This window comes from Pangasianodon hypophthalmus, chromosome 12 (genome assembly GCF_027358585.1).
Source record: "Pangasianodon hypophthalmus isolate fPanHyp1 chromosome 12, fPanHyp1.pri, whole genome shotgun sequence".
Lineage (NCBI taxonomy): Eukaryota > Metazoa > Chordata > Actinopteri > Siluriformes > Pangasiidae > Pangasianodon > Pangasianodon hypophthalmus.
In genome coordinates this window covers 8,289,987-8,306,528 of record NC_069721.1, presented here as the reverse complement: position 1 = coordinate 8,306,528, position 16,542 = coordinate 8,289,987, and the positions used below count along the sequence as shown (strand labels likewise).

At 37.3% G+C, this 16,542-nt stretch overlaps 2 protein-coding genes across 16 annotated transcripts in view; both read right to left on the bottom strand.

Moving 5' to 3' along the window:
* The window catches only part of sun1a (Sad1 and UNC84 domain containing 1a), a 34,053-nt gene extending 24,148 nt beyond the window's left edge, over nucleotides 1-9,905 (bottom strand). For 7 of the 15 annotated variants that reach the window (XM_026914702.3, XM_026914707.3, XM_053238816.1 and 4 more), the window contains exons 1-2: nucleotides 3,480-3,825; nucleotides 2,755-2,901 (exon numbers count right to left, since the gene is read on the bottom strand). In XM_026914702.3, the coding sequence (XP_026770503.2) occupies nucleotides 2,755-2,831 (77 nt within the window). In that variant the 5' untranslated portion in view covers nucleotides 2,832-2,901; nucleotides 3,480-3,825. Of the gene's footprint in view, nucleotides 1-2,754; nucleotides 2,902-3,479; nucleotides 3,827-9,735 lie in introns of those variants that run through there. The other 8 variants (XM_026914700.3, XM_026914705.3, XM_026914706.3 and 5 more) reach the window with 5 other exon arrangements.
* Nucleotides 9,906-11,165: 1,260 nt separating this feature from the next.
* The window catches only part of myof (myoferlin), a 32,345-nt gene continuing 26,968 nt past the window's right edge, over nucleotides 11,166-16,542 (bottom strand). Inside the window, exons 46-55 of the mRNA XM_026915138.3 lie at nucleotides 15,721-15,869; nucleotides 15,487-15,626; nucleotides 14,576-14,664; nucleotides 14,393-14,488; nucleotides 14,148-14,289; nucleotides 12,395-12,494; nucleotides 12,117-12,307; nucleotides 11,919-12,028; nucleotides 11,687-11,834; nucleotides 11,166-11,550 (exon numbers count right to left, since the gene is read on the bottom strand). Coding sequence (XP_026770939.3) covers nucleotides 11,512-11,550; nucleotides 11,687-11,834; nucleotides 11,919-12,028; nucleotides 12,117-12,307; nucleotides 12,395-12,494; nucleotides 14,148-14,289; nucleotides 14,393-14,488; nucleotides 14,576-14,664; nucleotides 15,487-15,626; nucleotides 15,721-15,869 — 1,204 coding nt within the window. The 3' untranslated portion in view covers nucleotides 11,166-11,511. The remainder of the gene's footprint in view (nucleotides 11,551-11,686; nucleotides 11,835-11,918; nucleotides 12,029-12,116; nucleotides 12,308-12,394; nucleotides 12,495-14,147; nucleotides 14,290-14,392; nucleotides 14,489-14,575; nucleotides 14,665-15,486; nucleotides 15,627-15,720; nucleotides 15,870-16,542) is intronic.

The window sequence follows — 16,542 nt, the reverse complement described above, 5'->3', positions numbered from 1 at the left end:
AAAATAAGGTGGTGCTTGGGGGCAGTCAGTTTTAGAACCTCAATCAGTGTAGCATTGCTAAATTTCTGGATCCTGCTTCACGTTATGACACCAAGGCACTGCGAGGGGTTTGGATGGAGCACATGCTGAAGGGTGGGTGTGACCAAATATGCTAGAAGCTGATATCGGAGAAGCAGGTCATCCAACCCAATCCAGAAAACCTAATCAGCAAAAACGCACGTCAGCACTAACAGGCTGTACTTGAGGAAGGCAGTCAGGTCTTAAATGACAAAGCAAAACAGAAAGGCACTTATAATGTGCGGTGTGATCTAAAGATTTAGGTCTTCTTTAGTCTGTGCTTTAAATTGCACTTTTTTTTTTTTAATATACTAAAACAGTTAAAATAAAGATTTGTACAAAAATCCTGCATTCAGGTTTCTCTTTGTAGACTGTGGTACCTATGATGTAGAAAACAAGGCATCCCTTAGCTGTCTTGTTCTCCTGCAGCAAAAGCATTAGGGTGCTAAAAATACCATGATGAAGATACTACATGCTTCCAAAATGTTTTTCTTTTATTTAAGCAGACTAGAAGCCTGGAGGCTTTTCTGGCTCACTATGAAAAAAATTAACACAGTTAGGGTGTGCAACATGCAACAGAAAAATGTCATTCCTCAGACCAGAAGAACAAGATAGACAGATCTGTCATTTTCAGTCTTATTTTCTCTCACACCCATGTTTTATGTTTGTGGGCCAGTTTCAATTAATTGTTTTTTTTTTCCTCCCCATTTTTAATATTTTATGTAAAGACTCAGAATTGGAAAGTGCTATCACAAAACGCAAATTCTTACAACGCCATTTCAAACTAGTGCTATTCTGAATGAACCAGAGATGACAGTGAAAATTTATTTCAGTAGGACAACCAGTCACACACACGTGCTACAGCAGTTCACTAAGCAACAGTGCTACACACACACACACACACACATGAACACACTCGGACTATTTCCATAACTTCCTGAAAGAGGAACACACCCCTTGAGAGGCCAATTTCAGAACGTACATTGCTCATTTCTCATTTCAGTTCTTCGGCTCTCTATGTCCAACATAAATCACACTTTAACTACCGCAATTTGGTTTTTCTGGACAGAAAAATACCTCTACATACCAATGAACTGTTCAGAGCTTTGAACCAATTACTTTGGCCGCACCCAAAATTCACATTTTTAAAAGAATACCATAAATACCATACAGTCACACTGCCATGCCTGTTCATGCACCTTACAAAGAGGCTATGAAACTGAAATGTGAAGCAACACGAGAGATCTTTGGGAATGCACACCCTGCAATTACACACAGTCACATCTGTACAACACGCAACCTTGGGAGTAGGGGTGTGATTTTACGCTCATCGCAGTGTTTAACACCTGATACAAGATATTTACGGCAAAAAAAAAAAACAGGTCATGCTGACTGAATACATGCGACTATAATGAGACGTGCTGTAATGTTGGCTGGAATACAACCACATGAAAACCAAACAAAGAACTGAGCATGAGCAAGGCTGTGGTTAGCAGATAATCAGGATGAAATGAGAGTTTATTAAAAACCAAAAAAAAAACAAAACAAAACAAACAAAAACAAAAAAACACCCTTGATGCCACGGCTGAATAAAGGCAAGTTCACATACACACACACACACAAAAAAAAGCCTGATGTTAAACTGGTGAATAAATTAACAAAAATGCTTGAGGATGACAAAAAAAAAAAAAAAAAATCTACACTGTGACAAAATAAAAGATTTTAAGCAATTCCTGAAAAACTTAATTAACTGACCAAACAAAAATAACATTATGAGAATATTATTTATGCATGGAATAGTATTTTTTATATATATATATAAAATAAAAATTCTAAATTTTATTTGTCGATACAAATTAGACAGTTAGTAGATATTTGGAGTCGGCATTAGTTTGCAGCCACATTAGCTACATGGATTTTTTTTTTTTTTTTTTTTTTTTTAAATAGGGGAAAAAAAAAAAAAAAGCTCTCTTAAATTCTGTTAGCAGAATTTAATGTCAACATTTCAGGTTTGAATTTTTGAGTTACATTTTGACAAAGCATGCAACTACTATATGCAGTGTTAGTAACAATAAAGTGGATTAAAGCGATTCATCATGACAAAATTATGAATAAATTCAAAATTCTAGTTTAATTCTACAAAAAAAAAAAAAAAAAAAAAATTGTTAAAAATGCCTTAAACATTGTTAGTAAATTCACTTTCATGATGTTGGGCCATGCTATGAATAGAAATGAAATAAAACCATTCGCTTGTGTTGCATTTGTGCTTGTCTGGGTTTTGAGATTTTATTGCATTATATAATCAATGCAAGGCAATAGTAAGATTTGTGTCACATTAATTCAAACATGTAATATCTAAAATAATAATAACAATAATAATAATAATAGTAAAGCAGACAAGTTATTTCTGTCTAGGAGGAACAAATGATGCTAATTTGGCTTTGGGTTTAATGGCATTTTAGGCACTGTAATATCAGTTCAGACCATAGATTTCGGCTATAATATGTTCAAAACTAAACTGGAGCAAACACTCTTATGGCACAAATCAGCACAAACGAATAAGTATTTCTTTTTAGATGGAGATGACAGAGGTAATCCATTCCCAGGCATCACCATTCAGTCTCGCACAGTGATTTAGGTAAATTTTTTTTTTTAAAAATAAATAAATAAAAGAGCAAGCTTGAAGCAAGCGCTCACCTGAGAGAGTAGGTATAGCCCGTCTTGTCTGCATCATGCTGTTGAGCAGTGTGTGTGTGCACTTTAGAATACACCATGGTCTCCTTTCAGCTCAGACTGCAAGAGTCAAGGCAATGGAGTTTACTCTCAGCACAGAGCGCAGTGTTTCTGCAGAGAGAGCGTCCCAGTCACACAACACAGCCCTTCAGCAACTCCACTACATCTTAACACACATCATCTACACTGCATTCAGGGCTGGCTCATGCGTTTAGTAGTAATATGTGGCTGCAGGATTATGTGGATAATGTGGATAATATGGAGCTGAGCCATGGCATGGGGCCAGGACACTCCCAGCAGCTCAGCTCTGTCCTACAATCCCAAAAGCTGTCCTTAAGAGCCGGGAAGGGAGATCAGATTAAACAGTGTGGAGCTAGATGAAATTGAAATAATGTGATAGAACAAAAGGAGAAATATTACCTAGAGCAGACATCACAGATTGAGATCATTTCAGCTAAAGGGAGATTAAAAATAATACTAATGGGAAAAAATAATAATAAGCTACAAGGTCAAGCAGATGGGACTGAGTGAATTTCCATTGTACTGTTCTACAGCAAAAGAAAAGAAAAAAAAACCACCACTGATCATTATTAGTCAGCTTTCCAGAGCACAAAGACTACAGGTTAGGATGTGCATTGTTTGGGATTATAAACCAATGTGGATGTGTAGCAGTGTGGAGAAACACGTACCTCAGTATAGCGCGACTCACTGCAGTGCCATGAGCGTCGCTGCTCCGACAATTATGTAATTTTCAAAAAATAACACCACAAAAAATACGCGTCCAGCTTTCGGTTACAGCTCGAAGCCACCTGTTCGAAGTGTGCGACACACACACGGACACACACATACACACACACACACACGACGTTTAGGTGTGCCGCGGTGGGCGTGAATAAAGCCAGCAAACCCTGGAGCTGTGTGAGGGGAAAACTAGCAGCTCTGTTCGCGCCTCATTCCTCCTAACACAACACCAATATGGCCTCTGTGCAGCTGAACGACGAGCAGCAGGAGGAGCAGGAGGAGGAGGAGGAGGAGCGAGCTGAGGCGCAGAAACTGCCCTGGCTCTTAAATAGAGCGCGCGCGCACACACACACACGCACGCGCGCGCGCACACACACACACACACACACACACAACCCACCAGAATAACCAGCAGATCACATTTCACATTTCTGTGTCCACCATTACTGATCCAAACAGACAAGACACACACACACACACACACACACACACACACACACACACACAGCTGTCATCAGGAGTGGACACCGAACACACCACAGTGCAGGCTTATTGTGATAAAATAAATAATAGCGTAAAAAAAAAAAAAAACTGCAAACCTTAATATATGAACATAAATAAATACACAAAATAATATATGAAATAAATAAAAATATAGTATCCTATTTCTTTATTACTTTTGACAATCCAGGGATTCCAGAGCCCAATTTATACACTATGTGGCCATAAATATGTGGACACCTGACCATTACACCCATATGTGGATCTTCTCCAAACATGGAAATGATGGAAGCACAGAATTGTATAGGATTGTATGCTGTAGCTTTAAGATTTCCCTTCTAGCATGACGATGTTCCTGTGCACAAAGTGAGATCCATGAAGACATGGTTTGCCAGGTTTGTGTGGAAGAAATCGAGTGTCCTGCACAGAGCCCTGACCTCAACCCCACTGAGCACCTTTGGGATGAACTGGAACGCCGACTGCAGCCCAGGCCTCGTCATCCTACATCAGAGCCTGATCTCACTAATGATCTTGTGGCAGAATAAACACAAATCCCCACAGCCATGCTCCAAAATCTAGTGGAAAGCCTTCCCAGAAGAGCGGAGGTTATTATAACAGCAAAGGAAGGACTAAATCTGGAATGGGATGTTCAACAAGCACATGTTATAAATGCTGGATCTCCTTCAGAAACCTCGCTGGTAAAAAGGCACAAAAATCATACAGCGGTGTTACTGTTTGAAATTTCCACAGTATGATAACCTAGTCTAAAAAAAATAATCACTGTTTCATGGTATCACTGTATTAACAACTATTCAAAAACATACAAGCTGGAGATTATGAGTTACGCAGATATCAGTTGTACTCAGAAAAATCCAACTTCCAACATGGAAAAATGCAATGGAAATGTAAACCTTTCTACTTGATGTGTAACTTTTCTGTCATAAAAAGGTGTTTTAAAACTAATCCCAATGATGCCACAGCCATCTGTAACCGGGAGTCCAAGAGAGGAAAAATTGGGTGGGAGGGTTGGCATACTCTCTCCTCCGTCAATCACAGTGACACTAACCAATCGTGGGCATCTGTGAGCTCATGTATGTGGAAGAGGGCAGGTAGCGATTTCCTCAGAGTGTGTTACACTGCCTTGTGATGCAGCAGGAGCAGCAGTTCGAAAAAGATGCGGATGGCTGGTTTCATGTGTCTCGGAAATTTCATGCTAGTCTTCACCTTCCCCTGCTGGTCACTGTTGTATGATGGGGAGAGCTGGCTGGTGGGTGGGAATTGGCAAATTGGGGAGAATATTGGAAGGCAAAATACACAAACAAGCCAGTGATCTAAGCCAGTGACACAAAAGAGCGGTTAGTATTTATCGCATTGTCATTATAAGCCGAAAGAGAGATCTAGACCTCTCTCACCCCCTCCCAAAAAAAAAAAAATCTAACTAGCTTGGCAGTGTGCAGAAATAAATCCAATAATTTACATTTGTTTGGTTTAGTTCTGGTCAGCAATGCTATGTTGCTCTGTGGGTTTGATAGCAGCAGCAGAGGAAGCAATGTAGCATGTTTATAACAGTAGTTGATTACACAGGCAGAGGGCTTTCAGCGCCGTCACGTCCAGGTGCAGAAAAACAGAGGCTGCTGTCGTATGATTTAGGACACATATGTCAAACTAAAGGCCTGCAGGCCAAGCATGGAACTATAAATATGCTGAACAAAAAAGTGTTGATGGCACATGAAGATCAGTGCATACATGTTTTTAGCAGAGGGAAGCCTGTGCGAGTTCTTCTGAAATGTCCTGCTTAACGCTGTGGTTTTGTTTTGTTTGTTTGTTTTTTTTTCTTGATATTTGGAAAACATCTATATTTAAAAAAAGCCTTTAATCGGTACAATAAATGTAATCACATTGTCCTATAAGTGCATGCAGTTTCTGTTAGGCCTTCTTTTTCTTATAAACATCCTATTTTAACACCAGTAGGCTCTGAAAGTAATCAATACAATAGATAATAATATGTTAAAAATGAATAGCCTTAGATTATGGCCCATCAAAGGCTCTCAAAAATGCTGATGTGGCCCAGGCAGAAATTGTTAAGGAATCGCAGTCAGACACAAAAGATGAGAAGCCCTGGAGTAAGGAGCTTGATCAGGTGAAAAAAATTAACAAGTAGATGGTAACAGATGGAAATGCATTTTAATCTGTATTTTGAAAATCTACCTTTTGAAAAAAAATAACCACCCGATCATACACTGTGACTAACTCTGACGACTACTAACAAGTGTGATGAATAATAAAGGATGTCACGGAGTTGTTCAATCTCATATGCTTACTAAATATACAGTTTTTGCATCATCATCATCATCATCATTTCTTCCCTGGCAACTTGCAGACATTGTGCTCTTCATGAACAGTTTACGAACAGATAGTGTCTCTGATAAATGTTGGATGCTGCAGAGAATGATTACCCATAGAGCAGTTCAGGTGTGCATGCCCACTCTAATAAAAACCTACTTAAATGCAAAATACAAAAGCTCTTAATATACAAGAAATACTGTCCATCCCTGGATATGTTGTGTTTGCTAACCTTATGACTTTGTCTTCAGATATTTAACTGTGCACATCAACTTCATCCTGTGTTTGTGTTTATGAATTTATGAATCCATCTGCATTTTTTTTATTCACATTTAAAAAAGTTTAGTAAGTAGCTGCTTCTTCAAAAACAGATTTTTCAATAGTGAAGCTTGCAAATGTCCAAACGATCACCAAACAATAATTATTGTTGCCAAGAATCACTCAACTCCAACTGAGAGGTTTAGATTGCTATTTGTCTGGAACACAGAGATGCAATTAATAAGATAAGAACATAGCTCAGTATGCATATTGTGTAAAAACGACATGAACGACGCCCATGCAAAGCATCTCTGTGCCTGTTAAGCAGTGATGCATGCAGAGGGCTAAAAACTAATATCCATCAACAGTTCAATAATGAAACTATTAGTGTTAAGAAATGCATTATATCTCAAAGTCTCATCAATGCCATAATAATTATGATGTGGGGCCAACTATTACACACATTTAAAGACAGATAGCCAGTTTGTAATGCTACTGGGTTCATACTGTGTTTCCTCTGAATATCAAACATGGTAAACGAAAAAGCTGTGACCTTTTAGTTCAAACCAAAAAAAAAAAACCAGACTGAACTTATGGTTCTTATGGTTTACTTTTAATTTCTTCTCCAAATGCATTGTGGGGAAAAAGGATGATAGAGTAAACCAAATAATCCACCTTGTTCAAGTTTAATACACACATGAATATATTTCACATATTCGCTGTTTCAATCACAGCTGTGTCAGTGAAGTGCACTGAGGAAACATCAGACTAAATGAAGAAGCTGTTACTGTTACTGACAGCCTGCGCGAATTTACAGCCTGGGCTAAAATGAAGTCAGCCCCAGCCTCACTTCTTCATACCATTTGTGTCATTTTCTTTCTGCCGGTGCTGTTGGCTTGGTTCCACAAAAGTCTGAAAATAGTCTGCCTTAAGACATTTGTTAAGTAAGGAATAAAACACGACTGGGCTTGCTGTTATAGGAATCCAGGACAGGGTGGTGTGATGGGGCACAGCGTGAAGCAGGATGAATAATTTTCCTATAACAGCACAACATTTAATGTTGTGGAGCGTCCACAAGAGTAAAAGTTAACAAAAGCTAGATCTTATTATCACTTATGTTATACACTATAAGGCCAAAAGTATGTGGACACCTGACCATCACACCCATATTTTCTTGTTGCTATAATAACTTCTACTCATTTAGGAAGACTTATCACTAGATTTTGGAGCGTGGCTGTGGGAATTTGTGATCATTCAGCCACAAGATCATTAGTGAGATCAGGCACTGATGTTAGGTGAGGAGGCCTGGGGTGCATTCAGTGTTCCTGTTCATCCCAAAGGTGTTCAGTGGGGTTGAGGTCATGGCTCTGCGCAGGACACTCGAGTTCTTCCACTCCAACTTTGGCAAACTATGTCTTTATAAACCTCACTTTATGCACAGGGGCATCATCATGCTGGAACAAGTCTGGGCCTCTTGGTTCCACTGAAGGGAAATCTTAATGCTACAGCATACAAGACATCCTATACAACTGTGTGTTTCCAACTGTGTAGCAGCAGTTTGGGGAAGAACCACATATGTGTGAAGGTCAGGTGTCCACAAACATTTAAACAGTCGTTCCCACACCAGCCTAGTTTTTTCTCTCTCTGTCTTAATAAGACAAAAACCCACAGCTTATCACACTACCAAAAAAACGGAAAGTCAATGCCAATGGCAGAAAACCTACTGACTGTTACAAAGCGCTGACACTGGAGACTCCTTCCACAAAGGGTACATAAACGTCTCCATAGAAAACTGTAAGTTAGCCATTAGATATTAAATAACACAACCAGCTAAATGAAGGATTTAACTTCTTTTAGTTAAAATGTTCCATAAATTCCTGACTTTTTTTTTTTTTTTTAACTTGCATCATAGATGCATAGGTTTTCCCTGACCTAATTTATTCAATCATTACTTCTCGGTTTAACTCTTGTTTGTTGTCATTTTTATCTTTTTCCAACCTTTTGTTTCTTTTGTTGGTTGTTGCCTCCGATTTCCTTGTTTATTATTTTCTTTCCATCCAAAACAATATATGAAAAAGTAAAGCTGGGACAGAAGCAACTCCACCGATCATCACAGGTGAGTTAGTTAGTTTGTTACATTGAAAACCCTAACAAGTTGACTGTACTCAAATGATTCATTTCACTTGAGTAATGGGATCTCCCAAAGCTTGGATATTTAAGCTCACTTAACTTGGTGTTCATATAATGTACGTTATAGCTTACTGACCGTGGATTGAACCTGGGCCATGGCGGTGAGAGCGCCACATGCTAACCACTAGTCTACCAGGGAGCCGATGTAGCGAGCTAATTAAGTTCACTTAACTTGGTGTTCATTTTAAGTGTACTTAAATACAGGGTGTCCCAAAAGTCTCCATACACTGGGGAAATTAACATTTTTTTTAGCAAAATTTAACTTTATTTACAAAACATCCTCCACATGATTGCCATTTCTTTGTAAACACACATGGAGTCATCTCTCCTACTCATAAAGATCTCTAAAACCTCACTACACCAGTACCAGCAACAGACAGACGAAAAGCACCGCCTTCTGCAATTATCTACCAATCAGCGCATTAGTTCTCTTGTTGCTAGGCAGAACTCCTTTACATGGCCAATCACATCAAAGAAAGACCAGAGTGAGCTATTTTAATGAATCATGATTTTGAGTTCATAACACTTGAGATCTTAAGTTTATGTATTTTGTAGGTAAATAAGTTAAACAAACTTAGATTTTTGATTTATGGGTACAAAACGTTTTACAACATTTTATGTGATGTTTAGTCATGATTACTTTGTTTATGTAAAGCCAGCATTAGGGTTTACAGTGTAGTTAGCAGTGTAGTGGTTAAAGGTGAGTTAGCCAGATAGATAACAGCAGTGATACACACCTAACTGAGCTCAAGTGCTTTCAAAACAACATAATATTTACATATTTTCATCAAAAATATTGCAACTAACATCTATAAACCTGTTTTCACTTGACTGGTTCATTCATTCAAACGGCTGCTAGTTTGTTTTTTTCTTGCTAGTCAGATTTTCTATGTGTTTCTGACATACACTTACCTTCACTCCACAAAAACCTCGACTGCGCTGAGAATATTTTTCCTAAGTAGTAAATAAAAATCCAAGCATGAACTTGAATAATTAAAAAAAATATATATATAAATATATATTTGGGACAATATGCGGAAAGTTTATGTAGCAATGATAACACAGCTATCTCCACCACTTTATCACCCCCTGTGCCTTTGATTCCTGACGTCATCAGATGCGTCACGCCGGCAACCTGAAATAAACGTCATTATGAATGACGTGTAATTTTTTTTTAAATATATATATTAATCATTAATCTTTGCCAGTTGATCACTCTTATTCTTACAAGTTTTTTTTTTTTTTGCATCGGAATTTTCCCAACTGTCCAAAAAATTGCGTTTATTCATGCAAATGAGGCTTCGTCTAATTCCATATGCATATATTTGCATATTCAATAAAACCAAAAATCTAATCTTTTAATGTTGTTCGAATTGAAATCTTTATTTCACTCTCAAGAGAAGAAATTATACAGAACGGGTTACTGGAAAATCATTTCTTTATTGCTTAATCAAGAAAATACCACGTACTGTGGTATAATCAATATTTATTTTTATTTTATAAAAATATTTGATGCCCTTTTTTAGGATGAAATCTAACAGAAAATCAAACAATAATCAACATAACATTTTGGGAAATCTCTCAGTGATATCCTTCTGATATTCATGAATGCAGGTCATCAGGTGATTTTTGGCTCTGAATTTTAAAAAAAAGAGAGAACATTTTTAAAAACACAATGTGATTTCATGTTTTACGACATGGTCTAGTGGTTTATTACATTCATAAAGGAAATTTTACATGTATATCATAATGACAGAAAAATAGACATTTCAGATAATGCAGTAGGGGGAGACAGCGGCTTAGTGGTTAACACGTTTGCTTCACACCCTGAGTGTGGAGTTTGTATGTTCTCCCCGTGCTTCAGGGGTTTCCTCCAGGTACTCCGGTTTCTTCCCACAGTCCAAAGACATGTGTTGAATGCTGATTGGCATTTCCAAATTGTCCGTAGTGTGTCAATGTGTGTGCATTTGTGCCCTGCAATGGATTGGCAACTATTGGTTCCCTGGGATAGGCTCCAGGCTTCCCCACGACCCTGTGTAGGATAAGCGGTATGGAAAACGGATGGATGGATAATGCAGTGGTCTTGGGTGGACACAAAGGGTGAAATTAACACTTTTCTGTTGAGCGTAGATATTTTTATTACTACAGTTTGAGAGAAGGCATGTTAAAGGTGCTATTTTTCCAAAAAAATCTGACAAATTCATGTAACCAAAATTGCATTTCTACCTGTAGTGTCTTTCCTTAAAATTCACATCATATTGCTGTTCAGTGTCTAAAGATTGTAGTGTATACCGTATGTACCTTTATCTCCGTTAGCAGGGAACTAAGAACACACCTTTCGCTCATTTAAAATGTTCTTTATTTTTTAGTTTATATACCAGTTTTTGAATGCTCTTAATCAATGACACAGATTAAGTGGCTTGATGTATTGCAAAAAAAAGTGCCAGAGTTGATAAAAATATGACTGGTATTAAAACAGTTCATTGCTGTGAGCATGATGGTGTCACATGCATTTCAATCCAATGGGGAAAGAAGACGGAAAAATATAAAATGCTATATAATACCTGGCAGTGAGTGTGGTAAAACTCTGTATTTCAGAATAACTTCTAAAAATACTTTGGATCAGTTAACACAAAAAGTGTGTTCTTGCAGGCTGTTGCTCCTGTGTCTCCAGAGCAGATGTCCATCTCATTTAATTGGCTGCACAATTTTCATTGAGATGTAGTTCTGCAAGAGCAAAATACAAATCACTAATGCATTGCCATATGAGGGAAATAAGAAGTTGTCTTCACTATAATATAGCACCATATGATCTGGGAAACACTATCAGCTTTTTATTAACTAAATTCAATCCCGTCCTTACCGGTAATGAATAAAGAAGTATTCCAAGGAACAGCAGCACTAATAGCAGTATAACCAAGCCAATAAACAGCCACTTGAATCTCCGCCACACAATGAACTTCAACGTCTTGCATGGGTTGGTGAACCAGAAGAAGGAAGTTTCGGGTCGGCTAAATGAATCCAAAAATGATACGTTACCAAATGTCAGCATTATATTAAACTTTAAATACTTTGTGATAGCTGTTTATGATTACTTGGGTGGGTTGAGCTTTGGATTCATGTTGGGTTCATCTCTGCCTTTTCCTGCTGGTCTCTCATCTGCCTCCTTCTCATTCACTATCTCCAGTGTCATCTCCACTTTGCCCTAAAAAGTAGTATCATTTTTTAAATTCATCTCTGATGAATTATTGAATTACAAGGTCTTAAATAAATCTCATGTAAGCTATACATACACCAAGCTCCTTCTTTCCATCTTTTTCAAGGTAGCAGGGCCACCATCCTCTGACTGATTTCTGGGCAAACAGGGACTTGGACTGGTCAAATTTCTGATGTGTTTTAGTCACATTATCCAGCATGTGCAGGCTGCATTTCTCAGGTGTTTTAGCAGGGGAGATGAGATTGTGCAGATTCAGTTCAACGGTGCCTGTGAAACATGGCAAATTAGCACCCTCTACCACACGAGCAAGAGAATTTCAGCTGTCTCGTACACAAAATAGGCAAGAAATCTTACCAAGGTAATCATCCAGGGAGAATTTATCATTGTCCCATATCTGAATGATCAGCTGAGGTGGAATTCGGAATTCTGTTTTGTCAAGACTCCAGAAATGTTCCTGTTCAGACAGAACACCTTCTAAGCATTTTTACAGAACAAAACATCCTGGTATTCATCTTCACATACTAACTTTTGAATGTATTTTATGATATACTAGGGAGCTGGTAATACGAGGCATTACCAGCTTTGTATTTGTATTGAAATTGAATACTTGTACTCTTACTTCATCACACTTCCAAGAAACAAAACTTACTTTTTACTCCTTACATTATTATTTAGACCTTAGTACCAAAAGTACTCGTTCACAAAGGTCTCTTCTTCTCATCCAGGCAATGACTGTGCGTTTTATATATATATCAATCGAATGGGCTCAGTTTAGCATCCAGTCATTTCAGTTTAGCATCCAATCAAGTACATCAATACTATCAAAACTATCAAGAATCATGCCAATTTGAAATCCGCTGTGACCTTATCATGCTATACAATGAAGTTAGCAGTAGATCTACCCTTTGAGGAAGAACGCTCCTGGCCCTACCTCAGTAAAATATCACAATAATCTGGAGTAAGCCAAGACTCATATAAAATAAGGAGTCTCCTTTACCTCTCTAGAAGGAATGAAAAAGCATGTTGAGGTGCATTTCGCTAATTTGATAACATTACCTGGCTATAATTAAATAAGTTAGACTGTTTTCTGTTTTGCTAATGCCAGGTTAGACTAGCAACTAGCCAGGTTAGACTAAACTGATTCCAGTAACTAACGTAACTGCCTAGGCAGCAGTCTTGCTAATGGTAAATATCGGTTATGTGCTTGATATTTTACTTCAGGTTAATTAATTTGCAAGATATGTAGCGCTAGTCATATGTATGAGCACCAAACTTACAGAGACTGAATGATGTTTTCAAGCAAAACAGTGTAGTTATTTTATCATCTTATGATGCATCATCTTCTAACAGTTTTATATAACCAATAAAAGCTACTTTTCATACCAACCACGATATTAACTAAATTTCATTAGTTAAAAAATACTTTTTAATATATTAATTTAAAAGTAGCAACTTTTTTTTTTTATTTTCAATTGAGTAGATTTTTGGCTGGATCCTTCCCCTTTTAATTAAGATTTTAACATATTATCTCTACTTTCACTTGTGAATAATTTCTCAGGACATTTTCACTGTCAAGCTAACCAGAGTTTGTTAGTTTTTTTGTTTGTATTTAAGTTTATTGCCATATCAGCTTCATTGGCTATTTCATGGCAAATACAGATATTAATCAAACATTCAATAAAATTCAGCTTATAAAAAATCAAACATTTCTGTGCAACATGACAACTCTATAAAAGATTCTTTAAATTTACTAGTGATTAAAAATGAAAAGTTTTCCTGGGTCCATCTTTCTAAGTTTGTCCTGATAAAAGGTGTTGTCTCATGAAATTAAAAATAGGGCAGACCAGAAAAATATGTTTTAAAGTCAAGGGAGTGTTACAGTATTGACATTTTGGTGGTTCTTCACACTTCAATAAATATCCATGGGTCAGTCTGGCGTGGCCTATACGGCACCAAGCTAACCAAAGCTCGCTGTGCTAAATAACACATACAGCTATAATCAGAGTATATAAATCACTCAATTTATACTGTATACTCTAATTTGATCACTTTTATGCTATAATATAGTAGTCTACTTGTCACCTTTTCCCATAGGTTGCTGCATTACCTTTTTGGAAACCAGGCACAGTTGCTCAGCAGGCAGGTAATCAAACTCAAAGACAAATCTCCAGTTGAAATTTCCATCACCATCAAGAGATCTGTAATGGACATCAGTTTTTTGCTTGTCCTCCTCTTTTCCTGCCATCCACCTGTGAATTAACATGCAGGTGAACAACAGAAAATGCTGTTTCTCTCAATAAAAAAAAGCATTGATGATAGATCTATCAAACAAGGTGAGGTTTTTGCATGTACCCCTTCACATAGATGTCACTCATACTCTCTCCAGTGATGCTGGTTTCATCCAAAATGACATTAGTGGTGTTCCAAATGATGACGCGCAAGATATGTCTGGTGGAAAAGAATGGAACGATGACTAGTTATTTGAGCACCTATAAGAAATGTCATTCATAGTCATTAAGAGTAACTTTTCCATACTTTTTAGCCTTGCGTGGGGTAATATCAAAAGGAGGTCCAGGAAGTCCAAGGCTTTTGGGGAAAACATCAACCCACATTTGAAGACTTCCCTACAACAGACAGATTAAAAATACAAATTTGGGTTAGCATTTTCAACATTATATCTATGTACACCACTGTGCTACTGAATTCTCAAATCTTACTGGTTAGAAACTCTGACAGTAGTGCCAGCTGTAATTCAAATCGCAGGTTTATATTAACGTGCTTGTTCTAATACGTTATCATTTGTACAGTAACAGCTAATTCACAGGGACCTGTATGGCAGATACACTACATAATCTAAGGCTAATAATAAACCGATTTAAAAATGAATTTTTTAACAAAGAAAAACTGAGGCATTTTTTTCTCTTTGGCTTTTTTATTTAACATTTATGGAAAGAGTCTGCAGTGTCAGTGCTTTGTAAGTGGATTGAGAGCATTCCAGACAGAAGCCTTTGCATTTTCTGGTTTCTCGGTAACATAAGCTGCGTTTACTCGTGTTATTACCTTCAAAATAGAGAAAACAGTGGCAGGTGAGGGAACAACTGTTTATAGCTGCTATATCGTAAGCTATAACAGGAACTAACTTGTCTCACAAACATTCCACAACATTAAATAACATGCTGTTCATTAATAAATTAAAAATTGTAATCTTTTTGCAAATTGTTGTGGTATAAGAGGAATAAAACACTTCAGGATGTGCCTTTATTGAAAAATAATCAACTGGTTGTAACAGCCTACATCACGCCACTCTATCATTGATAATTTTCCTATAAAAGTATGCCCTGTCATGTTTTATTCTTTACATATTAAGTTACTTCCAAGATCTGTTCCAGTAACACAAATGTTGTTGTCAGAGTGGTGTTGTTAAGAGAAGCTTGTGTGGTAAATACCTGAGACAGAGTGGGTTGGAAGGTGCTGTAGAGTGTTCTGGTTTCCACATGCTCAGGAATGAGGCCTTGTGTCCTGAGAACATGCAGTGCGATCCGCTCACTCGGTGGGCCCAGGTGCTGGTGAATTTCTTTGTTAGCCTCTACAAATATAAAAATGTTTTAAAAATAAATTAGAGAACTGAATGCTTTGGAAGGTTTAGCACACCAGTTAATAATAATAAAAAAAAAAGTCACCAAAGTCAGAGAGCTGATATTCTTGGCCGTTGAAACTTAAGGTGTTCCCGTTGTCCTCAGATGAAGGAGGAGACACTCCCTTCAGGCGTGCATGGTTCTGAAGGATCTGCGACGGCTTCAGCTGATCTCGCCACTGATTTACCCCAGATCTATTCTCTCAGGAATAATATATCTACAGGTTAGACACTCGTTCACGATATTTTGACGGTTATTTTGATAACCAATATTTTTCCAATTAATTGATTAGTTGGATTAATTTCAAATATATAAAATACCAAAATATGTATCTAAAAGTACTATTTTCCAGCATTTCAATCCACTAATATTATTACAGAACTCTTACATAGGGTTAATTAAATAACAGGTCATGAATTACAGTGAAATATTACTGACATTTATCAGACATTTATCAGGTCATGAATTACAATGAAATATTACTGACATTTATCAGACTGTTTATCAGACTATTTATACTGTTGTGGTATGAGAATATTATCAAGTGCTTATGTTTAACATTGTTTTCCAATCAGACACCATAAGGTCATGGTATTCCGTACATTTTTACTGGTTCCATACACTTTTTTGCAACGAATGTCAGGTCTTACCTGTATTTCAAACACTGATTTGTTCATTTCTGACCAATCAAATTCAAAATAAAAGGCAATATCTTTAAGCCAATAAGCCAGTATCTGCCTTGTCTGCACAAGGTGAATCATTTTGGTGGGAGGAATTGACTCCAAATCTTTGGGCCTGATGCTTAATTTTCAGTGCATGGAGTCAGTTCTTTTTGGGATTGATCTCAGCATCTTCCATATGAACCAA